Source organism: Oryzias melastigma, linkage group LG2 (assembly GCF_002922805.2).
Source record: "Oryzias melastigma strain HK-1 linkage group LG2, ASM292280v2, whole genome shotgun sequence".
Lineage (NCBI taxonomy): Eukaryota > Metazoa > Chordata > Actinopteri > Beloniformes > Adrianichthyidae > Oryzias > Oryzias melastigma.
In genome coordinates this window covers 16,191,901-16,218,353 of record NC_050513.1, presented here as the reverse complement: position 1 = coordinate 16,218,353, position 26,453 = coordinate 16,191,901, and the positions used below count along the sequence as shown (strand labels likewise).

General features: G+C 40.6%; 3 protein-coding genes and 1 non-coding gene across 17 annotated transcripts in view; 3 read left to right on the top strand and 1 right to left on the bottom strand.

Annotated features, from left to right (window-relative positions):
* The first annotated feature begins 151 nt into the window (after nt 1–151).
* On the top strand, nt 152–12,428 carry LOC112156745 (NLR family CARD domain-containing protein 3). 2 transcript variants are annotated; one of them, XM_024289070.2, is made up of 11 exons: nt 152–229; nt 2,193–2,300; nt 2,378–2,506; nt 3,530–3,646; nt 4,863–4,941; nt 5,058–5,286; nt 5,675–7,463; nt 7,552–7,725; nt 9,457–9,609; nt 9,727–9,773; nt 9,897–12,428. In XM_024289070.2, exons 2-11 carry the CDS (start codon nt 2,218–2,220, stop codon nt 10,436–10,438), a joined length of 3,342 nt encoding a protein of 1,113 aa, XP_024144838.1. In that variant the 5' UTR covers nt 152–229; nt 2,193–2,217; the 3' UTR covers nt 10,439–12,428. The 2 variants fall into 2 exon arrangements, with proteins under 2 accessions (XP_024144838.1, XP_036070518.1); XM_036214625.1 differs by lacking the exon at nt 152–229 and having other exon boundaries at nt 2,283–2,300; nt 2,378–3,256.
* Nucleotides 12,429–13,359: 931 nt separating this feature from the next.
* On the top strand, nt 13,360–20,002 carry clcn4 (chloride channel, voltage-sensitive 4). Its single transcript, XM_024289084.2, has 12 exons — nt 13,360–13,565; nt 13,807–13,961; nt 14,032–14,131; nt 14,210–14,397; nt 14,481–14,603; nt 15,464–15,670; nt 15,732–15,812; nt 15,877–16,422; nt 16,491–16,677; nt 16,748–17,146; nt 18,578–18,794; nt 18,873–20,002. Exons 1-12 carry the CDS (start codon nt 13,550–13,552, stop codon nt 18,961–18,963), a joined length of 2,310 nt encoding a protein of 769 aa, XP_024144852.1. The 5' UTR covers nt 13,360–13,549; the 3' UTR covers nt 18,964–20,002.
* Nucleotides 20,003–21,505: 1,503 nt separating this feature from the next.
* The window catches only part of LOC112156732 (CLIP-associating protein 1-A), a 49,795-nt gene continuing 44,847 nt past the window's right edge, over nt 21,506–26,453 (top strand). For 5 of the 13 annotated variants that reach the window (XM_024289039.2, XM_024289043.2, XM_036214548.1 and 2 more), the window contains exons 1-2: nt 21,506–21,804; nt 22,157–22,536. In XM_024289039.2, coding sequence (XP_024144807.1) covers nt 22,330–22,536 — 207 coding nt within the window. In that variant the 5' untranslated portion in view covers nt 21,506–21,804; nt 22,157–22,329. The remainder of the gene's footprint in view (nt 21,805–22,156; nt 22,537–26,453) is intronic. The other 8 variants (XM_024289044.2, XM_024289041.2, XM_024289042.2 and 5 more) reach the window with 4 other exon arrangements.
* LOC112156868 lies at nt 26,116–26,246 on the bottom strand. Its single transcript, XR_002921062.1, has one exon. It is a non-coding gene; the product is annotated as a U4atac minor spliceosomal RNA (small nuclear RNA).

Genomic DNA, 26,453 nt, shown 5'->3' with positions numbered 1-26,453 from the left:
TTGCTCCTGGAGATATTGTGTTTTTATTCACACTAGAGTAAAAAATAAAAACAGTTGCTAAAACTACTACAACCTGATAATATTGTAACAACATTATTATTATGCGTTTGAAGCATGTGTATGTGATTTCCGAGTTGCCCCAAACGCCTCTCTGGGTCTTCCCCCTGAAGCGTTTTACTTTCGGTTTGAGCTCCGTGTTACTAGCAGATTTTAAAACCTCCGTCTAAAGGTAATTACAGCTCTTTTTCTTGACGTTTTCTGTTAAGGTAGGATTATATCAAACTATATTAGCCAGAAATTAATATTTTCCTCTTTCTAATTTAGCGAAAGAGTCGCTGTTTGATCTTCGTAATTCTGGATTCCTTAAAAGTATGGAGAGAAAATAGTCTCAATGCGTGTTTGTGTGTGTACATCTTGATTCAACTCGTACTATGCACAACGGTTTACTTGCAATGGTGTACTGTCATGTCCACTTGAATATTTGTTTAAGGGGGGAATAAATCAAGTTCAAAATAGCCGAGAATGATGGATGGATGGTTTCAAAACACCTTTAATTAGAGAACAAATTCAAAGTGAGGGCTACTGTATTGGTGCTGAGTCATACGAAGGGCTATCATTTTTAAATAAAAAATTTTGCTTAGTTGTAGTTACTCATACATTGTTAATAATGAATAATGATACTCCTCTATGTTTGATTTCTCACCATAATTATCAACAATGACAACAAGCTAAGAAGAAAATAACAATATTCAGCGCTTGATTAATCTCAGTAATTGTTACATTTTCAGACGCAGCTCACAAGTGAATTGTGATCATGGAATTGTGATCACGGACACCACATTGGTGCTATAGAGACTGCTGACACAACATAACACATTTTGCACAGCCCATTAAGGATTTTAAATCAGGCCAAGCACAATGCGTGTGCATGAGCTTGTAAAATACTAAACTCCACTCTCACCCTAGCCTACAAAAATCTCTTAAAACTAAGTTAAACATCTTCAAACACAACACCCCGAATTTTTCCCTCGTCTTCCTCATGGCCAATTTTGCCTCCCCTGAAAGAAAGTTCAGTAATTTGTGTTCAGATCTCAATTTGGCCTAAATGTTTGGCCCATTTATGAATGATAGAAATGTTTAATACGTGTGAGGAGATGTCTCATTTCTGCGTGGAGTTTTGACATAAAAAAACGCCATAAAGAGCGCACCCACGTGAAGAAAGGTGCTTCTCAGTGCGACCCGGTTTACCCTTGCGACAGTGGACTTTGTATCCCTCCATTTGGAGGGTCAGATTTAAAAAACATATATCTGGACACCACTTGCACTAAATATGCTTCTACAAATGGAGGGGTAGGGAAAAGGGAAGAATTCGGATTGGGTCTTAGTCTAATAGTCATAAAAAGTCACTCAAATTCTATATAATAAAGTATGCTGTACCTGGAGTACACAAGACAAAACATAGAAAACATTTTTAAAAAGCAGGAATACAAGTATATAAAAATAAAAAATTGAAATTAAAAGTAATTAAAACACAAAAATATAAGTTAGCTAAAAGTTAGCTAAAATGATAGATAAGGCAGCTCTTCTAGTGTAAACAGGATATTACTAATAGACGAGATAAGATATATTACCCTGCAGGTTGTTGTCGTCCCTTCAAGGGTCACTGCAAATCAACTTTTAATGATTGGCAGAGATTTACCATTTCTGACTCCACACTATATTTATCTGGGGTGGGGACCGGCACAGGGAGACCCACACTTGAGCCCTCTTGTGGCCACATGGTTAAGCAGTATTGTAAAGGGTCTTATCCAAGGACTCACACTAGATGAAGCTCATTGCACGTATTTAACCTGCAGGTAAACCTGAATAAGAAGGAAAAAACTAGAATCTTTTGTGTGAAAAAATTTCTACAAGGTACAATTTAAAAATGATTCTAAAATATATTTCTTTCATTTTGGGTGCCAGAAGGTATTTGATGCTTAAAGACAAAGATTTATTAATCAAGGTGTTTTCTAGGTTACGTCTAGTATTTGAAACAAAGTTCCAGAATATTCTTTTGCTTGACGGTAGTGTTACTAATTTATTGTTGCATTTCTTATTTCATAAGGGGATATCATTAATGGCCAACACTCAGAAGTGTGATTTGATTGCATTGTTATGTGAAGGTTCAGGAATTTGTGTTTCCTCTGCAGCTGAAGGGTCCAGAACATTAGCTGTATGGATCAGGGTGTAAACGGAGAAGATGAATCCTCCCAGTCAGAAAACCTGCAATGTGGGGTTGATGGGGGTCGGAGCAAGAGGTGAGACCTCAAAATCTGTGTGACTCTACTTTTGTGTCAGAACTCACCCGCTTCAACCACCTCTTCAATTTTCACAGGGAAAGACGTGCACCTGATCCCGAAACTGAACCTACACATGGATCTGGACCCAGCTGTGTTTCTGTGAAGAGTGACATGTCAAAGGATGCAATTATTAATTTTAATTTGGAGTGTGCTGCTGGAGAAGGGTGAGCGTGCATGTAAATGTCGCCTTAAGCCTTACCCTGGATTTACACTGGTCCGTCTACGGTCCGTCTACGGTGCGTCTCTGTTATGTAGCGTGGGGGAGTCCATCTCAGGACCGTCGGAACATTGTCCCTGTTGCGTTTCTTGTCCCCCCCCCCCTCTGGCAGCCAGAAGAGTGGTTTGTCCCACCATCTTTGTGTCGAGTAGTTCGTCCCACCCTCTTCACTCACCCCGATTTTAGCAATCAGACCCCATGCCCTCTCCTTCCTCATTGAGTCATTTTAAATCATGTTACGTTTTTCGACTTTCGGAATTCAACTTGCCGAAAATGGCCAACAGTGTCAACTGTGGTGTTAACATGCATTATTGCCTGGGCACATCACCTTACAACGTAAGCTTTTATTTTGAAACCCAGACTTGTGTCCGGTTCTCCTGTTGTTTGCTGCGACATTGACATGTCAACGAACTGGAAATAGAACTCCTGCGTAAAGCTTCTAATGTCTTCATGGCTTTGTGGATGTATGTGGGCAGAATTTGGTGTGGGGGGTGTAGGGTGAAAAAAAAAAGATTTATGCGACACAACTACGTCTCGCCTACTTAACCCACACTCTACCCTTGCTGTACAAGTGTTTGCTCTAACCTCCCACTTGCAGCACGCCCATAGATAAATTATATGATAAAAAATGTTCGCTCTACTGGCTCACCAAGCGGTCTAAGATATTCTGTGATGGATACCTGCATTTCCTGTACAGGTTAGTCTGTACCCTTTTTTTCACTCACAAACAGCCTGATTCCACCTTTAATGACAGTTGTGGCTCATTCTTTAGTGAGTATAACAAGTGTTTCATGTGGGGGGAGCTCTTAACAACTTTCATGAAATCAAATCATCAAAGGCAACAATTACTAGAAACCACTTTTGAAATTCTGTGAGATTTATATATATAAATTATAACTGTACTTATCTTTATTATTATTTAATCAGTAAAAATGTATTGCAAGACACAATATGATTATTTTTCCAACAGAAACTATCAGAAACGCAGAACTCGTTCTACATCTGGACCCAGCTGTAGTTCCCTGAGGAGTGACAAATCAAAGGATCCCATTAAGAATTTTAAATCAGGTCACATGTCAGCTGAAAGGTGAGTTTCACGTGTTTGTTTTACAGGTCTCAAATATAAGGGAGCAAGTGTGTTTTATATCAGCTCTTTTCCTTAGGTATGAAATTCTCCGCTCATATTGTTGTCTGGAGATTTTGCACATGAGAGGAGCTATAGGCACACGTTTTTATTGGTTCCATTGGTACATTATGGAAGACGTGGATGCTGTTGAGAGAGTAGCTTGAATTTATTTATTTTGGAGAGCTATAGAGGCAGTTTTAACCACACATTCTCACTCCCAACTTGTCATTCATGGTCGTATGGCTCTGGCTCACTCCCCATTACTTTTTGACGTTTTGGGTGTCCCTAGCTTGTCGTGTTTTGACGTGTTGGCTGTTCCCATTAAATCACGGATCCCCAACCCTCGGAACATGGTAACGGATGTGGATCTGGTACCAGGTTAGCGTACTGGTCCGGTCCATATCCCAGTACTAGTCCATGAGAAAATAAAAATATAAAAGTACTGAACAGTTTTATTCTTGTCTCGATACAAGTATGAAGAGACAGCAGGGCGAGCACAAATGGCATCAATGAGCTTTCAAAACAGCATTACCAAGATTAATTTCTGATTGATTGATGCAAAGATACTCTTGCTCTGATTTTTTAATTCTGGAAAATTTTGAATGTACATTAAAATTTTTGAAGAGCTTGTAGTTGTGATGTAGAACCTACAGGTCACATTCTCCTTGCTTCGCTCCACTTTGATGCATTCACTTGTAGACCGCTAGATCCATGTTTTTCCTCGTCTGAGCTGTCATCTGGCTCCAAACTAAGTTGCTAGATAACTCCAATATGACTCTTCCTTTTTTTGCACTGGTAATGTTAGTTTGGGGTTGTGAGGGGATATCGGCAGAGCACATAAACAGATGGCTGATGGGAAATAGGGGTGGGGTTACTTTATTGCAGGTCTGCAGAAGCTATGTCCTTGAAAACACCAGTTTTTTTTTTATTTTATTTTGGCTAAAAACGCCATATTGATATTAAAAGGACCACTGGGAACACCTTTGAAATTGGATCAAAAGATGATCGGAGTAGGACATCTAGCCTTTGTCAAGAAGCTGAGCTGTTCTTTTCTTCAAATGATATGGTCTTTTTCAAGCACGCGAGCCTGTCTTCTCATCGTTAGGACGGTAGATGTGATGCTTGGTTCACATGTCCATACAAAACTCCAGATTAGTTCTTACTCATGTCTTCTCAGGATGGACCAGGAGCTCCTAGTAGGTCCCAGTGATCAATCTAGCCTTCAGAATCAAACCCCGATTGACTCCACCTTTGAGGTATCTACATATACAACTATTTGTCTGTCTGTGCTGTTCACGATCATCTCCGTGCAACATAGGTGTGTTATTTGGTCTCTTGACTTTATGCTCATTCATACAATATTCTGTTGCAGCTTCTGGAGATTAGCATTGTCACTTTTGTGAAGAAAGGACTACAGAAATTCAAGAAACTTCTGAGTAAAAGTTCTTTTGAACACATGGCAAGACCGATGGATGATATAGACGTGTGTGGGGTTGACGATGAAGAGCAAGCCAAGATATTGAGAGAAATGTTTCTAGAAATGACAATTGTCTTTCTGAAGGGAATAAATGAAGAGGAACTGGCTGACCGTCTGCAGAGCAGTAAGAGTTTTATTTTACATGACTTAACAAAGAAACTGTTATGCTTCCTGCAAACGTGACGCACGTTCAAGAACACAATGAACGCAGGTTCTTGAGCGTTCTTTGACATACAGTAATGACACTAAACTGTTGCTACCAAATATTAGTACATATACTCTCAGTTGGAAGAGATTTGGTGAAAAATGTTGAAGTGGTGCAAGTCTTTCTCCAGGCTTTACAGCTCTATTCCGATAAAAAGACTTGATTTCATATAATTCTGGCCAGACAAACGCACGTTCCTGAGGTTGGTGTGGATGTAGCATTATTCAAATTTGTATTGATGTGTGTCTTAGTAAGACTGTTTGCCAAAAAAACTAATTTTTGCCAATTTTTTTGTGCTATTCTAAAGATTTCCCCACCACATGCCAGCGTAAACTAAGAACCAACCAAAAAAAGAAGTTCCAGTGTCTTTTTGAGGGAATCGCTAAAGCAGGAAACCCAACCCTTCTGAATGAGATCTACACAGAGCTCTACATCACAGAGGGAGGAACTGGAGAGCTGAATGAAGAACATGAGGTCAGACAGATTGAAGCAGCATCCAGGAAAGCAGACAGAGCAGAAAAAACCATCAAGCAAGAAGAAATCTTCAAACCTCTTCCCGAAAGACAAGAACCAATCAGAACCGTGATGACAAAGGGAGTGGCTGGCATCGGGAAAACAGTCTTAACACAGAAGTTCACTCTGGACTGGGCTGAAGACAAAGCCAACCAGAACATCCACTTCATATTTCCATTCACTTTCAGAGAGCTGAATGTGCTGAAGAATAAAAAGTTCAGCTTGGTGGAACTTGTTCATCACTTCTTCCCTGAAACCAAAGGAATCTGCAGCTTTGAAGACTTCCAGATCATCTTCATCTTTGATGGTCTGGATGAATGTCGACTTCCTCTGGACTTTAGAAACAGTGAGATAGTGACGGATGTTACACAGTCCACCTCAGTGGGTGATCTGCTGTCAAACCTCATCAGGGGGAAACTTCTTCATTCTGCCCACCTCTGGATAACCACACGACCTGCAGCAGCCAATCAGATCCCTGCTGAGTGTGTTGGCATGGTGACAGAGGTCAGAGGCTTTGCCGATCCTCAAAAGGAGGAGTACTTCAGGAAAAGGTTTAAAGATAAAAAGCAAGCAAGCACAATCATCTCCCACATCAAGAAATCCAGAAGCCTCCACATCATGTGCCACATCCCAATCTTCTGCTGGATCTCTGCTACAGTTCTGGAGGATCTGCTGAAGAGCAGAGAGGGAGGAGAGCTGCCCAAGACTCTGACTGAGATGTACGTCCACTTCCTGGTGGTTCAGGCCAAAGTCAAGAAGGTCAAGTATGATGGAGGAGCTGAGACAGATCCTCACTGGAGTCCAGAGAGCAGGAAGATGATGGAGTCTCTGGGGAAACTGGCTTTTGAGCAGCTGCAGAAAGGAAACCTGATCTTCTATGAATCCGACCTGACAGAGTGTGGCATCAATGTGACAGAGGCCTCAGTGTACTCAGGAGTGCTGACTCAGATCTTTATTGAGGAGAAAGGTCTATACCAGGACAAGGTCTACTGCTTCATCCATCTGAGCATTCAAGAATTCCTTGCTGCTCTTCATGTCCACATGACCTTCATGAAGTCTGGAGTCAACCTCTTGGCAGAGGAGCAAACCTCATCTCAGTCATCCTCACCAGGCCAGGAATCTGCAGACATTCAGTTCTACCAGACCTGTGTGAACGCGGCTTTAAAGAGTCAGAATGGACATTTGGACCTTTTTCTACGATTCCTTCTGGGACTTTCAAAGCTAAACAATCAGACCCTCCTTCAAGGACTACTTGTCCCAACAGGAAGCAGCATTGAAACAGATGAGAAGACAATCCAACACATAAAGATAAAAATCAGTGAGAATGTGTCTGTGGAGAAAAACATCAACCTGTTCCACTGCCTGAATGAGCTTGATGATAATTCTCTGGCAGAGGAGATTCAGAATTTCCTTAATTCAGGCCGTCTCTCCGTAAACACACTGTCCTCTCTTCAGTGGTCTGCTCTGGTCGTCATTTTACTGTCAGATAAAGATCTGGACGTGTTTGACCTGAAGAAGTACTCTGGTTCAGAGGAAGTTCTTCTAAAGCTGCTTCCAGTGGTCAAAGCCTCCAACAAAGCTCTGTAAGAACATTGACCAGTTAAATCTATCTGATAAAGACATTTGTATCTAACTCAAGAATATAAACTATGTCCCTGTTCTTTTTCCCAGATTGAGTAACTGTAAACTATCAGAGAGAAGTTGTAAAGCTCTGGCAGAAATTCTTATCTGTGAGTCCTGCAGTCTAAGAGAGCTGGACCTGAGTAACAACGATTTGGGCGATTTAGGACTGAAGCATCTTTGTGTTGGACTGGAGAATCCTAACTGTACTTTGGAAACTCTCAGGTCAGTTCAAAGAAAGACTGTAAGTACATACAAGTCAAACTAGTACATATTTGATGGTCAAAAGGCGGAAAGCCACAGCCTCCAGAAATTTCCCGTTTTTGTTGCTAAGTGTAGCTAGTATGAGAGATAGGTTCACCAGTGGGGCTATCATCTAAACTTATCATGTCAATTTAAGGCCCTACTTGCACTTCAGCTTTACCTAGAGATTATGAAAACTTATATAAAGCAATAACTGCACCCAGATTTGTCCAACTTGGAAAAACTATGGCTATGTCTGGCTATGACATAACAGCGTAGCCTAAGATTCAGCATTGATGTTCTTTAAATTATCGTATCTCTTCAAATGCTGATGGTATTAATATAAATTATAAATTGCTATCGCAATTAACATTCACCAACTGATTTTGACATGGAAAAAAAATGACTTTGTGCCAACATCCAATGCTTTACTAGCCTAGAGAGTTTATGCAATTTACGTAAACCAAATGATTCTGATCCGGAGAAAAGCTGCTTCGTGCCAATATGCAATACTTTACCAGTGTAAATTGATTAACTTATGTAACTTTTCTCTGACAAGGAGAAAAGCTGCTTTGTGCCAGTATACAATACTTACCTAGTGGAACTAATGCAACAGGTTTTTTTTCCTGGGGTGGAGAAAAGCTGCTTTGTGCCAATATGCAATACTTTACTAGCATAACTTATGCAACTTATGTAACTTTTCTCTGACGCGAATAAAAGCTGATTTGTGCCGATATGCAATACTTGACTAGTGTAACTTACGCAACTTACATAATTTTTTTTCTGATGTAGAGAAAAGCTGCTTTGGACCAATATTCAATACTTTAATAGCTCATGTTGACACAATTTACGTAAACAAAATCATTCTGACGTGGAGAAAAGTTGCTTTGTACTGATATTCAATACTTTACTAGCAGTACTCAAGCAAATTATGTAACTTTTCTCTGAAGAGGAGAAAAATTGCTTTGTGCCGATATGCAATACTTTTCTAGCGTAACTTATGCAACTTACGTAACCTTTCTCTGACATGGAGAAAAGCTGCTTTGTGCCGATATGCCATACTTTACTAGCATAAGGAGTTTACACAATTTGCACAAACCAAATCATTCTAACGTGGAGACAAGCTGCTTTGTGCCAATATTCAATACTTTTCTAGCACAACTTATGCAACTTATGTAAATTTTCTCTGACATGAATAAAAGCTGCTTTGGGCCAATATTCAATACTTTACTAGCTCATGTTGACACAATTTACGTAAACCAAATCATTCTGACGTGGAGAAAGGCTGCTTTGTGCCAGTATGCAATACTTTTCTAGCACAACTTATGCAACTTATGTAAATTTTCTCTGACACAGAGACAAGCTGCTTTGTGCTGATATGCAATACTTTACTAGCCTAAAGAGTTTACTCAGTTTACACAAACCAAATTATTCTGACCCTGAGAAAAGCTGATTTGTGGTAGTATGCAAAAAAACTGCTTTATTCTGATATGTAATACTTAAAAAGCGTAAATTACGCAACTTGCGTGACTTTTCTCTATCGCTAAGTTAAGCTGCTTTGTGCTGATATGCAATGCTTTATTAGGGTAACTTATGCAACTTAGTTAACTTTTCTGCTTTTTTCGATACTTGCAATGCCATACTACAGCTCCGGCATTAAAGGGATAGCTTTGGCAAATCATTTTATTGGTTTTTATCTTTCTGTGTCTGCAGCCTGTCAGGATGTGGGATCACAGAAGAAGGCTGCACAGTTTTGGTGTCAGCTCTCGAGTCCAACCCCTCCAATCTAAAAGAGCTGGACCTGAGCTACAACCATCCTGGAACAGAAGGGGTGAAACTCCTCACTTCAAAACTGGACACTCTCAAGTAAATTGTTGCTGCTTTTATTAAACTGAGAAATGTTTAATCGACAGTCTGATAATAAGAGTTATTTAAAGTCACTGTTTGTAATGCTGTATTTTCTCACTCTTCTCCTCCATTTAGGGTGGAACCTGCTGGAGAGGAATGGTTGACACCAGGTCTAAACAAGTGTAAGAGAAGTGTTCTTTTAATATGACAGCAAAGTAGCTCACAGACAAGGTTTTTTAAACTGACTTTAAGTGTTGAGCACAGTTCAACACCTGCAGCTGGATTGTGTTTGTTCTCTTCATCAGATTCCTGCCAACTCTCCATTGACACAAACACAGTGAGCAAGAAGATCGGGTTGTCCGACAACAACAGCCGGATGACTCGTGTGGATGTGCTGCAGCCGTATCCCGACCACGACGACAGATTTGACCTCTTTCAGCTGCTCTGCAGAGACACTCTGAGCGGCCGCTGTTACTGGGAGGTGGAGTGGAGCGGGAGGGTGGACGTAGCTGTTAGCTACAAGGGAATCAAGAGGAAAGGGGACAGTGATGACCGCTGGTTCGGCTTCAATGATCAGTCCTGGAGTCTGTTTTGCTCCGACGACGATGGTTACTCTGTTTGGCACCGTAACGAAAAAGTCTTTGTCCCCTCCTCATCTCCATCGTCCTCCTCTCACAAAGTAGCCGTGTATGTTGACTATCCTGCTGGGATTCTGTCCTTCTTTGAAGTCTCCTCTGACACACTGATCCACCTCCACACCTTTTACACCACTTTCACCGGACCTCTTTATCCGGGGTTCGGGTTTGAGTTCAGGATTGGATCCTGGCTGTCTCTCCGTCCAGTTTAACTTTAAACTGGACATATTCTCAATCTGTTTCTTTCTGAGGCAGGTTCAAAGATTCCTTTTGAGATTCTATTTTCCTTCCTTTTAACTCAAAAATGCCTTATAAATCCCTAAGGCTGGATAAAAGAATGGAATGTGAAAGAAACCATCATTCCAATACCCAGATATTGTTTTTCTCGGTTTTCAGTCCAAGAAGTAACCTCTGTATTGGTGAAGTGCTGCTGTACAGCTCATTAATGAACACATTATGTAGAAATCAAACACTTTATATTGTAGTGATCAGGCTCAACTTGAAGTAAAAGGACATATTTATATCAGACGCTTTGATGTGATCAACTGGAAATGGTGAACATGGTTATTTAGACTGAGAAGCAGTAAAGACTGAATAAGACCAACACTAAGACTAGAAGCCTTCATAAAGCCATTGCTCACCACACTAATACATAGAAAGGAAAATGTGAAGGATGACCAACAGTCCTTGTTCTGGACCACCTAAAGGCCATGTCCAGGTTCTAGTTGCAGGTCAGAAACCTTTCAGAACAACAGATGGATTAGAGTGGTCACCACTAGTGATGGGACGAAAACTATCCCACGATTCGCAATACCCTCTATCCCTTAATCGAACTATTGGTATCGTGAATGTATCGTCATTTAACGTGAGATTCCCAGCCCTAGTCCCCACCTTCTCAGACTGCAGAGAGAAATAAAATAAAATAAAAACATGACCTGCATTTTATCTGTTATATTTATAATCTGATTCCTGAACAACTTTTACTTTGGAAAACTACTTCTCCCCACCAAATTAATCTCACTCTCGTCAAGTGACTTGGTCACACGTCAACGCTCCATCCGTTACTCTCTCAAAGCGGCTGCGCTAACCGCTAAATTCAAACCCCAAGCTAGCAAATTTAACATAAAAACAAACGTATTTGGAAAGTTTATTTTGGCAGAAAAGAACCAGTGAGAAAAAAGAAGAATAGCCTTTGACTTCAAAATAAAAGACATCTACATTTAACAGTTAACTACCAGTACTCCAAACATGGATTTGTTGCGACAGTTGTTCTCGCACATCATAATAATAATGCAAAATTAATCAGCGACCGACCGAGGATGCGGCTAATAAAGTTGATCAAGTAGATTCGCGTTTATGTTATTATTATTATTATTATTGAAATTACTAGTATTGGTGATCTTTTTCTTCTTGCATTTGTTCTTCAAAAGTTGGATGGGGCTGAAGTTGGCGTGTGATTTATTTTAGCTTCTACTTTATCAGTTGGGTGTTAAGGGAACATTTATGTATATCAAATTTCATAGGTCCTAAATGAAATCCAGTGTACACCAAGTTTAAAGCAGCTACAGATCTTTCACAGAGGACAAAGATCTACTTTACACTAAAAAGTTGAGGGAAACTGGAGAAAATGAGAAATCAGACGCTCGCTTCAGGCTTGTACAGGCTGATCCATAAAAGTATTGTCTCATATTAAACCGGTCTGAGGCCTGGAAAGGGTTCAGGACCACTGATTCAGAGCCCGCAGTTTTAGTATTAGTGTCGAGTATTAGTTTTTTATGGATCTGCTTCAAAATGAGATGTTACTGCTACAACAATCCCAAAAGGGCATTTTTGTGTGTGTAAATGTTTTATTTATGGAGTCTATTATTATTATCGTTATTAGATTTATGATTTGTTTAAATAAAAATACAACTGCACTAAGATTAAGCAAATATCCAAAGGATAAAGAAACTACAAAGAAAAGCGACTGTATGTTTATTTTTAATCTTCAAAGCCTTTGGTTGTTTACATTTGATGACGTGTTATATTTTTACACCTCAACACAGACTGAATGTTACTTATAAGTAATTATTAATCAATTTATAATCAAAGTGATTATATGATAAACTTAAATAAATTATTTATTCAAATCAAAAGTGTAGTTTTTTTCTGAAACAAACGTCTTTTTTTTCTTCTTATTGTGGCTTAATAAAATTGGATGAGCTTCTGACAAGCACAGGTGATCAATGGGTTTTTATTTATTGTCGACTATCTTTTGAATTCAACTGAAAATCCATTGTGTTTTTTACATTCATTTTTCAGAAAACAATTATTAAAGACAAAAATCTGTCCCACTGGGATATTAAATGCATGACTATATGTTTTTAAGCACATTATAAACTTAAAAAGTGCAATAATTAGCAGCAGGAATCAGCATGCAGCAATGCAAATGAAAGTATAAAACTGCCATAAGCCCAAACAGGATTTGTAACCCAAATAAATTATCATTTTGCAAAATTTCAGTCACATAAAGTCACAAACTAACCAGTTCACCTCCTTTATTTAAGAGAAGATCACTGAGATTTACTTTGAAATAATCCAAATATCTTAATTTTTACTGTGTAAAGTATAAAAAATATATACATTTTTAATATATGTAATATATATATATATATATATATATATATATATATATAAAATTAAGAATAAAAATACGATTCACATTTTTTGGTAACATTTTATTAGAAATTTACATCTAGATTGACATGAGGACCCACTCTGTGTAAAAATAATAGTATGGGTTTAATAACACACATCACTGCATTTTTTATACATTATATATTGTACATGTTTAATATACTTTTTAAAATTGTTATCATTTAATAACACTGGTGAGTAAGTGTTAAGCATAGTCAAGATGGAGAAAGAAAACAATAAGAAGCCTTCTCTTTTCTATTTTGTTAAACCCTCTGAACCATTACATAAACACAGAATATGAACCTTTATTTGATTAAATTTCAAGCGGAATTGTCAGTTTATCCGTATCTTTGCACAAGTAGTATTTCTGAACGGGTTTTCTAGCTTCTACACATCCACAATTGATGCTTCATTTCCGTCCTCCGTGTGAATGCTCTTACCAATAGGCGATCTCTGCCTGTTGAACGCAACAAACGAGAAGTTACGGAAGTCTCGCGAGACCATTAGGGGTTGAGCTGCATTTTGTCAGCTGTATTGGGTCGTTTTCTTTCTAAATTTGCTCCCGTGTCCGATTTTAACTGCGGTACATGACGTCATAATTTAACTGGAACTTGTCAAATCTCCGGTGGTGAGGAAGGACCTGGAACATGGAGGCTGGTGAAGGTAAAAGAAAAATGTTTATCGATGTTCACATGCTAACGTTAGCTTCGGGAGCTAACGTAAATAAAGATGCTGGCTCTTTCTGCTCTTCGTGTGTCATTTTAAAATAAGTGACAGGCTTGTTTTCTCGCTATAATCACGTTGCGTGTCAATATTGTCACAATTTTAAGGCATTTTAGTTTCATTCTTTATTATTAAATGAGGAATTTTCCACCTGGGTGCAATAACATGATTTGTCCGCCAGGCGGCAGCGCCACCACTCCCTCAGAGGAGATCAATGGAGCCTCAACTTTGATGGACTTCCTGGACGAACCTTTCCCTGACGTCAGCACGTACGAGGACTTCCACACCATTGACTGGCTGCGGGAGAAGTCCAGAGACACCGACCGTCACCGGAAGGTCCGGCAGCTGCTGGTCAGAGTGTGCGATTTGAGTGTTTTGGCGGCTCTTCACCATATTTCTCCTCCAGATCACCAGCAAGAGTAAGGAGTCCATCTGGGAGCTGATAAAGAGCCTGCTGGACGCCTGGTCAGGATGGGTGGTGATGCTGCTCATCGGCCTCCTCTCAGGTCAGTCTGATGAATGGTATCATCTGGTGGGGTTTTACGTACAAATCAAAGATGGCGGCGTATTCTTGATCGCCGTAGGAACGCTGGCCGGCGTCATCGACTTGGCGGTGGACTGGATGACCGACCTGAAGGAGGGCGTCTGCCTTTCTGCGTTCTGGTACAGCCACGAGCAGTGCTGCTGGACGTCCAACGAGACCACCTTCGACGACCGCGACAAGTGTCCGCAATGGCAGAAGTGGGCGGAGCTTATGACCGGCCATTCTGAGGTCAGAGTTTGTAATCCTACGGTAAAACAAGAGTCACGGAGGGTCAAAGCAGATCGGTAAGGCTTGTTTCTGTGGCGTTCCAGGGAGCCGGGGCGTACTTGTTGAACTACTTCCTGTACATCCTGTGGGCGCTGCTGTTCTCCTTCCTGGCCGTGTCGCTAGTTCGAGTGTTTGCGCCGTACGCCTGCGGCTCGGGGATCCCAGAGGTACGGACTGTTGGAACCATCGACTGTATTTGAGAACTGGACTTAGCGAGTGTGACATCACACATAGAAAATGGCTTACTTCCAGCTTGGGCTGCAACGATTGGTCGACTAATCGACTATTAAAATAGTCGACGACTAATTTAATAGTCGATTGGTCGTTTATTTGCATTATATGGAGTCCGAGTTTAGTAAAGTTGGAAGTTATAATTGCATTCTGCTAGCTTTTTAAAATATTTTGGCATTTATTAAGGATTTTTAGACTGTTTTAGAGTTTAGCTAAAATTTTAGCTACATGCTAGCTATTCTGGCTAATTTGGGATTTTTTCATTTTTTTAGGCTATTTTGGAGTTTAGCTAATATTTCAGATCCATGCTAGCTGTTTAGGCTAATTTAGCATTTAACAAATATTTTAGCACGCTATCATCTTTTGCGTTTTCAGCTATTAGCTTCAGCAATCAACTTCAGCATTTTTAGCTATCAATTTCAGCGTTTAAGGGTATCAGCACTAGAATCTTCAGCGGACAAAGTCTATTAATCGGAATAAATAATCTGATTAGTCGACTAATAAAATAATCGTTTGTGGCAGCACTACTTCCAGTTCCAACCAAATGAAGTCAATTCAGTCGCCATTTTATTTCTATATAGAAGCCGCCATGTTGGAACCAGATATCGTCATTAAGCAGTGATTAGTTTGAATCATCGTTTCTATGGTGACCATTTTTGCTAGTCAGTGCAACAGAAAGCAGATTTGGAGACTTCTTGTTTGGAACGTCTGGGGGATTGGTCACTCGGTCCACTTCTCATATACAGTCAATGATTGGAGCCAGATTATAATGAAATCATTTTTTTTTTTCTTTAAGATTAAAACGATTCTCAGCGGCTTCATCATTCGGGGCTACCTGGGAAAATGGACCCTGCTGATCAAAACCGTCACCCTGGTTCTGGCGGTCTCGTCGGGCCTCAGCCTGGGGAAGGAGGGCCCCCTGGTCCACGTGGCCTGTTGCTGCGGAAACCTCTTCTGCAGCCTCTTCTCCAAGTACAGCAAGAACGAGGGCAAACGCAGAGAGGTATGGCGCCGGCCTCGCATGTCACGGCTGAACTGGACTTGACTCATTCTCTTTGTTGCAGGTGTTGTCGGCGGCGGCGGCCGCTGGAGTTTCGGTGGCTTTTGGGGCGCCCATCGGAGGAGTTTTGTTCAGCTTGGAGGAAGTACGTCAGAAGTTGTTATAATTTTAGCAGTTAAAGTCGTTTTAATAAAACTCCTCTTCCACAGGTCAGCTATTATTTCCCTCTAAAGACGCTGTGGCGCTCATTCTTTGCCGCCCTGGTCGCCGCCTTCACGCTCCGCTCTATCAACCCGTTTGGAAACAGCCGCCTGGTCCTGTTCTACGTGGAGTACCACACTCCCTGGTACATGGCGGAGTTGGTTCCTTTCATCCTTCTGGGCGTCTTCGGCGGCCTCTGGGGAACCCTCTTCATCCGCGCCAACATCGCTTGGTGCCGGCGGCGGAAGACCACCCAGCTGGGGAAGTATCCCGTGCTGGAGGTGATCGCCGTGACCGGGATCACCGCCGTGCTGGCGTACCCCAACCCGTACACGCGCCGCAGCACCAGCGAGCTCATCTCGGAGCTGTTCAACGACTGCGGGGCGCTGGAGTCCTCGCAGCTCTGCGACTACGTCAACAACCCCAACATGAGCCGGCCGGTGGACGACATCCCCGACCGGCCCGCCGGGCCCGGCGTCTACAACGCCCTGTGGCAGCTGGCGCTCGCCCTCATCTTCAAGATCGTCATCACCATCTTCACCTTCGGCATGAAGGTCGGTCAGACGAGTGGGGCGTGGATTGCGGTGATCGCCGGATTCTAACGGATTCTGTCGGCTTTCAGATCCCGTCGGGTCTCTTCATCCCCAGCATGGCGGTGGGAGCCATCGCTGGGCGGATCGTGGGGATCGCTGTAGAGCAGATGGCGTACCACCACCACGACTGGATCATCTTCAAGAACTGGTGCCGCCCCGGCGCCGACTGCGTCACGCCGGGCCTGTACGCCATGGTGGGAGCCGCTGCCTGCCTGGGTGAGCCCGAATCCAAGCAAGGATTCCTCAAAGCAGGTCTTGTTGTTGAGCAACTATCCTCGTCTCGCAGGCGGCGTGACCAGAATGACCGTCTCCCTCGTCGTCATCATGTTCGAGCTCACCGGCGGCCTGGAGTACATCGTCCCTCTCATGGCCGCCGCCGTCACCAGCAAATGGGTGGCCGACGCCTTCGGCAAAGAGGGCATCTACGAGTCGCACATCCAGCTCAACGGGTACCCCTACCTGGACGTGCGGGACGAGTTCACGCACCGCACGCTGGCCACCGACGTGATGCGGCCCCGCCGCAACGACCCGCCTCTGGCCGTCCTGACGCAGGACAGCACGACGGTGGAAGACGTGGAGACGCTCATCAAAGACACGGACTACAACGGCTTCCCGGTGGTGGTGTCCAGAGAGTCGGAGAGACTTATAGGCTTTGTTCAGCGGCGGGATCTGATCCTCGCCATCAGTAAGTCCACTAGACTGTATCATATCAGTCCTGGACTCCAAGGATCAGATTCTTTTTGGGTTTCTTTTTTTATTGCAGCTTTGAGCAAAAATTATTTTCAAAAAATCACTAAAATTTGTACGCGCCAAGTATCAAATGAAAACGACATCTCCCACAGAAATTATGACATCACAGCAGGAGAAAATGAAAGTAGCCAAAATTTCTTATCTAGCTAAAAAAAATTCAGTAATGAAACTGAAATGCGTCGATGATTTCCGAAAAAGATTTAAGATTATTATGGGATGGCAGCTGTTTTGTGGCAATGATTCCATTTGCCATTTTTAAACCTTTTTTGTGCAATATAGGAAAAGTATTTTTGTTTGAGCAAGCCTTAAAAAATGTAGCACATCTAACACCAGGTTAAACCTACAATCACGACTACGGTTTTGTTGACCTTTGACCTGCGGACGAGGCCACCATCTTCAATAAAAAAAAAAATCCACTTTAGTACCAGCTAAAAATAAAAACTACTACATTTCTTACCAGAATGTTGTGAATATTGAATACATGAATTGTTGGCTCAAGCTGAACGAAACAAAATAACATACAGTATGAACATATTGTGAATGTGAGCACGGTTTGTAAAAAAAAAAAAAAAAAGTCCGTTGCTAAGGAAATCCAAACATTTACTTTGCCCGATTCTTTTAAAAATTGCATAAACTTGCCCATCGACTCCAGGTGACGAAAACATAAAATGGTTGCTATGGAGATAAAACAAACAGAAAAGCCGCCATTTTGAAGAAAGCGTTTTTGAAGTTGTCACATGCAGTCTTGACCTGGGTCCAGAGTGTAAAGGGGTGCTGCAGCTGGTTAGGCAGTGAGGGTGGGGGAGGGTAGCCACTCACAGAATTGATCATTTTTCAAATCTGGGAATGATTTGATGGCTTTATCCTCCTCCTTTTGCTAGAAAAACGCACGACAAAAGCAGGATGGCGTTGTGAGCAGCTCAGTGGTGTACTTCACAGCTAGCTGCGGCGCACTCTCAACCTCAGAAGTGGTGTCAAAAGAAGCGTTCCCCTGTTACTCGCACATTTTTTACCAAAATGTTGTGAATATTGAAAACATGAATTGTTGGCTCAAGCTGGACAAAACGATATAACATACACATACAGCAAAAAACATCGGTTGCTAAGAATATCCAAAAATGTACTTTTCCCAATTCTTCTAAAAATTACATAAACTTGTTCGTCGATCCCATCTGACCAAAAAATAAAACGGTTGCTATGGAGATAAAACTAAAGAAAAGCAACCACCTTTTTAGGAATTTGTCACATGCAGTTCTTTCGAGAGGAGTAGGAGGCAGAGAGCGGGGGAGGGTAGCCACTCGTAATTTAATCATTGTTCAAATCTGGTAATGATTTAATGATTTTATTTCCCTTTTTTTTTTGCTAGAAAATGCACGCCAAAAGCAGGACGGCGTGGTGAGCAGCTCAGTGGTTTATTTCACGGAGGACGCGCCGCAGCTGCCGGCCAGCAACCCGCAGCCACTGAAGCTGCGCCGCATCCTCAACCTCAGCCCCTTCACCGTCACAGACCACACCCCCATGGAGACGGTGGTGGACATCTTCCGCAAGCTGGGCCTCCGCCAGTGCCTGGTCACCAGAAGCGGGTGAGGACGCCGGTCCATTAAAGATGGCCGACCGTGTTGTGGTAGCGCCGTGTTTTTAGACGTTTTGTGTGTCCGCAGGCGACTGCTGGGCATCATCACCAAGAAGGACGTCCTGCGACACATGGCTCAGATGATGAACCAGGATCCAGAGTCCATCATGTTCAACTAAGCTGAGACCAGCTGTGTACATAAGCCACTTAAGCATCCCGCCGCCCCGTCCTCTGACAGGCAAGACCCCCCTCCCACCTCCATGCCGACCACAAAAATAAAAGATCCCTATTTATTACAGCTGCATTGATTACAAAATAAGAGGAGGTTGTTCAGGTTGTACTGACCTTTGGGGGTCATGGGGTCCCTGCTGGGGTCGGCAGGATTCAGATTATCATCTGTGATGGGCAAGTGGGGGCAATTGTGCCGCAAGGTCATAACTTCATTTAAAAAAAAAAAGTGTTTTTGTGTTTGTAACAGCTTACACATATCGGAAACAAACAGTTACCATCTTTGACCCTTCACAATAAAAGCGGTAAAGCTCAATGGTACTCATAATAAATGAGAAATAATGTGGGGAAATGTGTGGCATTACAAAATAAGAGCGTAGACCAATGGGACACTAAATATGTTTTAATAAGCTTCTAGTTAAATATTTGATTTAATTAGTATTGTTTTTGGGGGCTTTTATTTGCATTTATTGAGGTTTCCAGTTTGCAAGACTGAGCTTATTTTATTTATTTCAATTCCTGTTGCACTTTGGGTTGTTTCTGTTACGCTGCCATATTGCTGTGAAGGCTGTGCTCAAACTCTCCTAGGGAGTGTTTTTGCTGCGTCATCTCGATGGCCACATCCATATTTGTTCCAACCTAAAACCTGTTTTTCTCTGAAGGAAACTCCAATAGTACTTCTGACTCCACCTGCTCCTCCGTCCTGCTCCTGTTTCTGTACCGTAGGTTCTGTTCTGTGTGGTTGGTTTTATTGTGAAGCTCAAACAAGGCAGGAAGCTGTTTTGTTTTTAATTGCCAACAGAATGTACTGAGAGGTTTTATTGTATTATGTAAATACTGCAAATTACTTGTGATTTTTTTTGTATTTAATTTAGTTTGAAACACTACCACTGGACTTTTTTTTTAATGGAAGCATTGTTCACCCTGACCTCCTTTGCACTTTTATTTTGGGATTTCCAAAAGATGATGAAATAAATCCTTGAAGATTAATTTCTGTTTCTTTATTAAATATTTTATTGAAGGTTTTATATTTTGAATTTGAAGTAACCGAGTCAAAGATGTTTATACAGACATTTAGAACTAGATATGTAGCATTACCTACGATAATGAAAGTGTGAATGCTGTAAGCTGAATGTGCCCGCTGAAGATGCTAAAGCTGATAGCTGAAAACACTGAAGATGATTCCTAAAAATACTGAGCTGATCATGCTCAAACTGATAACTGAAAACTAAGAAAAGCTGATTGCTGAAAACGATGAAGCTGATTATACTTAAACTGATAGCTAAAAATGCTGAAGCTGAATGCTAAAAACGCCAAAAATGATCATGCTGAAACTGATAGCTAAATATGCTGAAGCTGATTACTGAAAACGCTTAAACTGACAGCTGAAACTTATAATACTGAAACTAATGGCTTAAAATGCCAAAGCAGATTGCTGAAAATGATGAGGCTAATTGCTGAAGCTGATTGCTAAAAACGCTGAAGCTGATCATGCTGAAAGTGATAGCTAAATACGCTGAAACTGATAACAGAAAACACTAAAACTGACAGCTGAAACTTCTGAAACGTATAATACTGAAACTGATAGCTAAAAACGCTGAAGCTGATCATCCTGAAACTGATAGCTAAATACACTGAAGATGATTACTGAAAATGCTAAAACTGATAAACTTCTGAAAATTATAGCTGAAAACACTAAAGCTGATTGTTTAAAAGACTGAAGCTGAAAAAGCTGAAGCTGATTGCTATTTAGCTTCTGATGCTGAGAACACTAAAGGTGAAAACACAGAAACTGAGAGCTTCCTAAAGTATTAGCTAATTGCCAAATTAGCCTATGAAACTGACAATGGTTATACATTTAGCCAAACCTGCTAGCTTAAAGCTAAAATATTAGCTAGACGCCAAATTAATCTAAAAAAACTGATGAAAAGACTAATACAGAAGAGTCGTTTTACAGAAGAGTGTTTTTAACTATTTAGAATTTTTTTTTTTATCTCTGAAGATTGTTTTAGCTTTTTTTTTAAACTGAATAGTTATTTCCAAGATCATATTTGACTTTTTTCTTAACTTTTAAGCATTTTTTATACATTAATTTTGTTTGTATCTATTTCCATGTATTTTAAATTGCATATCAATATATATTAAATATTTTTTAAATCCCATAAAACTGCACAAAAGAGGAGTAAAAAAATACATAAAAATAAATTCACGACTATATAAGCCAAATAGAGCTTTTCACAATAAAACACTTGCATTTAAATGAAAAGTAAATGTTAAAATGTGTGAATAAAATCATTACTATCAACGTTATCTTGATTTTCGCTGATTATTATTTACATAAATTGTTTTTATTATAAACTAAATTTGATCATGATGATCAAAGTGAGCTCTACCGTTTTGTTACATTCCTTTTATCAATGAAGTTTCCAGATCTGGATCAGAATCTTGCTGTTGTCACCGCACGTAGTTACTCATTTCTGCCAGCAGATGTCGCTAATCTGCACCTTTCATTCTTCTTACTGTACGGCGTCCGACGTGGGACAATTTTAGCATTGGGAAAATTTTACTCTTTTTATACTCATTGAATGAATTGTTTTTCAGTATTTTAGCATATTGCTGGCTAAAATAAATTTTATCCTTAAGCTCTCGGTAGGTACTCCTTCAGGGAGGCAGACAGTGACTCCGGCGGCTTTAGTGTGAAGTCACAGCGGTGTGCGGACACAAGCCAGCCAGCCAGCATCGCCACTTGTGACTTCTTTTTTTTTTTTCCAAGGAACGGGTCGGTCCATCCGGTGAGTAGATGTGTAACCGGTCACCGCGTTAATAAATGATTAGTTAACCCATTAAGAGCAGGGGAGTTTGTCTTGAAAAGCCCGTAAATGACCCGTATGTTTTTAGCTAGCTAACGGAGTTAGCAGCAGCTGCTGTTGTGTGTTTCAGACAGAGGCTGGCTAGCCTGGATGCTAGCAGCAGCAGCAGCAGCAGCTAGCAGCTGTTGACATTCACCTGAATATTTTCTTTGAGCTTCTAAAAGGAAAAAGGAAACGTTTCATTGAGGGTCGTTGGTCTGCGGGGTGAATCTGTGTGTCATTTCACTCCGCCCCTCTGAGGTTTGCTAAGTCTGCTTCTTTTGTGTGGAATCAGGCAGACCCACAGGAGGATGAAGAGCAGCCAGAGCCGCCTTTCACCGCAGGACTCCTCACCTTCACCCGCCGCCTCCTAAACCTCCCAACCGGGCGTCCAGATAATAAAACCCAGCAGGCTTGTTGTAGGAGGGGCTGACGTTGCAGGGAGGGAGCGGACTGATTCCTGGAGCCATGGAGGACCAGGGACCGGTGAGCATGGACTACCTTCTGGAGCAGGTGATGCACAAGGACCTGGGCAGGAGGCTGCAGGTGGGCCAGGAGATCGCCGAGCTGCTGATGAGCGAGGACAGGTGCCCGGACCTGGACCAGGACCAGGCGGCGCTGGACCGGCTGGTGGACTCCGTGGCCAGCTCCTGGGTGAACTCCAGCAACTTTAAGGTGAGAGTTCACAGTGGAAGTCAGGCTGGATCACCAGGACAGCGGGGTCTGCCTCATTCTACGTTTGGGGAAACATCTGGTTGAAGTCAACAGATCTCCTCAGACTGAAGTTCATCCATCAGTTATTTGGTCCATCCATCCTTCAGCACATTTCAGTCTATTTCAGGTATTTGAATGACTGATATTGGATGAAACAGCAGGAAAATCGTGACTTATGACCTAGTTTCTGATCTATAATCTAGTCTAGTCTAAATATAACAAAATCAAAACTATAAAAATGTCAAAAATTAGGTGGAATTGCAAAGACAAAAATAAATTAAAGATCATCTTACTGTTTATTTAGTTTTTTTGCATTATTTATGCCAACATTTGTCCACTCCAGGGGTCTGCTGTATTTTTATTTTAGCCTTTAGTAACATTTTCTTCTGTTTTGCATTCATTACATTGTTAATTTTGTAATAAATATGTCATATATTTTTCACCATGAGAAAAACTATCATTTTCCCAAAATCGTATTTATTTTTTTACTTTTGACAAATGGATTATGGATACCTTTCAAACTAAAAGACTTCCTGTTTCTAGCAGCACCTTCCCAGCATAGATAATGCAGTCCTACGAAAATCTTTAAACTACGGAGCCCCTGTAGGGACAGAAAAAACTAAGTGGTAATTTGACAACATGACATTTTTAGAGTCAGTTACAATGTTACTCGCTATAAACTTTTGTGGTTTTGCTGTTTTTTTATTTTTGCTTTAACTTTTTTTAGGGGAGTTTTGCAATTTTTTCAGTGTCGCGTCTCTTTACGTGCAGCCGGAGTTGCACAAATATTTTTTTATCTGAGCAAATTTTCATTTTCATTGTATTGTACCGGGATTATTTTTTTATACTATCTGAATACTAACTGTTTTTTTTTTTTTTTTCAACTTTGATTTTTTTTTTCCTGATGTCCCTTCAGGGGCTCCGTATTGAACAATACAAGACAAAAATTACTTTAATATTCTCTGGTTATATAATTACTGCTGTTAACCTCAAAATAAATGTTAATTTATTGGTTTTAAATCTGCTTTAAATCGTGTTTAAAATAATTATTTAAACACAAATTAATAAACTTAATTATCTTAAATTAAGTCAGTTGTAATTTAGTAATCTTTTTGATCACAATTGTTGAGTATATGTTATAATTTATTTATTTTTATTGAACTACAGTTTTGATTTGGTCCAATCTGATTGGCTGAGACACAAAGATCAACAAGAGGCGATTGAATTTTGAATACAAAAGAAAACCTTTATTAACACATTTGTTAACAACAGCATTGTTTTTGTGTGGTCACTGTGTGCTGCTGATAAATTGAATCCAGGTCATGTGACTTTTAGTTTCAAATATTTGTTGTGCAAACAAATAAATCTTTCCTTAACGTGTTAACGACCTGCTGATGCTGCTGACAGGAAGTGACATCACCGGGGAGCCCTGCAGAAGTCTGGGGCGTCCAGCCGCTGGAATGAGGCTGACGGCTCCAGCTGTGCTCCCAGCTGTTCCACAGTGTTGACTGGCTTGATTGTATTACAGTGCAGCGTGCTGGAGCCGATGACCTTATATGTCCTGTTTTATGAAAAGCGATCACACTCAGGTTGGAGTTTGATTTGGTTCAGGAGGTGCTGAGGGGTCTAAAGTGTCAGCGGTGATGCAGACCTGAACGCTGAGGCGGATGCCTCCAAATCGGAGCGTTTTCCTGCTGCCACATGTGTCCGTAATGAGGGCAAGCAAGGCGGCGGCGGCGGCTTAATTTACCAGCACCATTAGCCCAGTTTCCTTCCCCCCTGTGACAGATCCACTCACTGCAGAATGTGTTGGAGCGAGCTTGTGTGAAGGACAGTGTGATCAATGCAGTGGTTGTTAAACGCCTGATTCATTCGGCCCTCAGGACAAGAGTTCACTGTGAGGAGCGGCCGTCGGTCCGGCTGAGCCGTTCACGTTCAATGATGCCGTCTGGGGTTTTATGTACAGTTTTATACACTTTGTGTTGCTGTTTCAGTCCTCATTCTTCATGATTATGAAGCTCATTTTGCTGCTATTGTTTTACTTTTGGAAGAAAAGTCACCTTTTTTTCAGGTCAAGCATGTGGGCCAAATGCAGCCCTCCAAATCACTTTTCTGAAGCTCCGCCTTTTTTTTTCACAGTTTTCTCATTATCTAATAAAAACATGTCAACAACAATAAAATCAACTTGAAAAATATATTTAAAAAATAGCGTAGAGTACACTTCCATATGATAGCACTCCTTAATAGAGGAGAAAAAGCGAAAGCTAATGTAGTTTATTTATAGTTATTAGTTTTCTGAAAAAAAAATACCATTGTAAATGAATGAGACCAAATAATTACCCACAATTCCTCACAACCTTTTGTTAAGTGCCTGTTTCCTTTAAACAGAACTTACTAGAAGCTTTAACAGCTGGTGAAGCTACTAAAAAAATAAAAAAAATATTAAAAGCTTTCCAGAGTATTTTTAATTTAATCTTTTAAAGTCAACAATAATACCTTTTAAAAGCTACAAAAAAATCAACATAAAAAACTTCAAAAAATCTTCTTACTGCTATAAAAATGACTTGAAAACTACTTTTAAAAAGCTATATTAAGCTGTTAAAATGATTCAAACAACTTTTGAAAGCTTTTTAGTAGGTTCTAAAAGCTGTAAATGGCTATTTAAAATGACATGAAGTTTTTACCCATGATTCCTTGAAACCTCCAGTCAAGTACCTGTTTCTTCTAAATGTACCTACAGGAAGCTGCATAGTGTCTGAGGATGCACAATGCACTATTAGACTTACAAAGTTATCAAAAAAAGCACCTGAAAAGCTTTTAAAGTTAAACGGAAAACAAACCTTAGTATGTAGAAATAAAAGAGGCTCTGAAAGGTTAACAAACTAGCTTGCATAAGCTAAGTAACCCAATTTAGAAAAAGGTTCTAAAAGCTATGGAAAAAATAAGGTAAAATGAAATGAATCCAATCAGGCTATTACCCATGATTCCTTAAAACCTCTAGTCAACTGCCTGTTTATTCTAAATGGGTTTCAAAGTGTTTCGAGTATTGATGCTAAAAGATCAAATTCTTTTAAAAAAGCTTTTTGATATTCTCCTGTTCACATTATTTAAATCTACAAGTTTACAGTGAATATTAATGGAGAATGATATGTAACATTTCATGTTGTTTAGAATTTTTTTGCCATACATTTTCTATCATTTTTTAAAATGTATTTTTGTTTTTTAAAAACAAATTCACAGAAATATTGGTAAAAATGTATGTGAAGGAATGAAGCTCTTTTAATAAAAACAGTTTAGACACTCCTGTTCTAGGTAGTCATTTTGATGTGTTTCATATCTTAACCACTAGATGGCAGTAGAATTCAGCTTTTTTTATTTTATTGGTCCCTGACATTGTAATGTCACTGTATCTCCACCAGATGTCAGCAAAGAGCATTATTTCAACCTTTTAGTTACTGTATCTCATTCTGACCACCAGAGGGGGCCAAGTATCCATTCCTTTTTCATTTAATCGTTCAGTGTATCCTCATTTATTGAGGTTTTTCCAAAAATTGCACCATAAACCCAAACATAAAGTTCAGGTGGTGCGTAAGTGTTGTTCATGGTGTCAGCAGGGGAACTCTCACTAGACGTTCATTGAGCTTCCCGTCTCACCCCAAGACAAGGACGGTTGCCCACCCAGAGCGCGTGCAGGTTTCTAGTGAAATGTGAGCATAGTGCTCGGTCATGGTTGCTGTTCATGTTTGTGTCTTTTAGCTCACAGAGTCAATAAATACGATCTGACCAGTTTGTTAAATCATGTTTTAAGGTCCTATTAAAAAAATCTACCGTCTTTTCTACAGGAGTTTCAGTTTTTGACTCAGTACCCATAATGCATT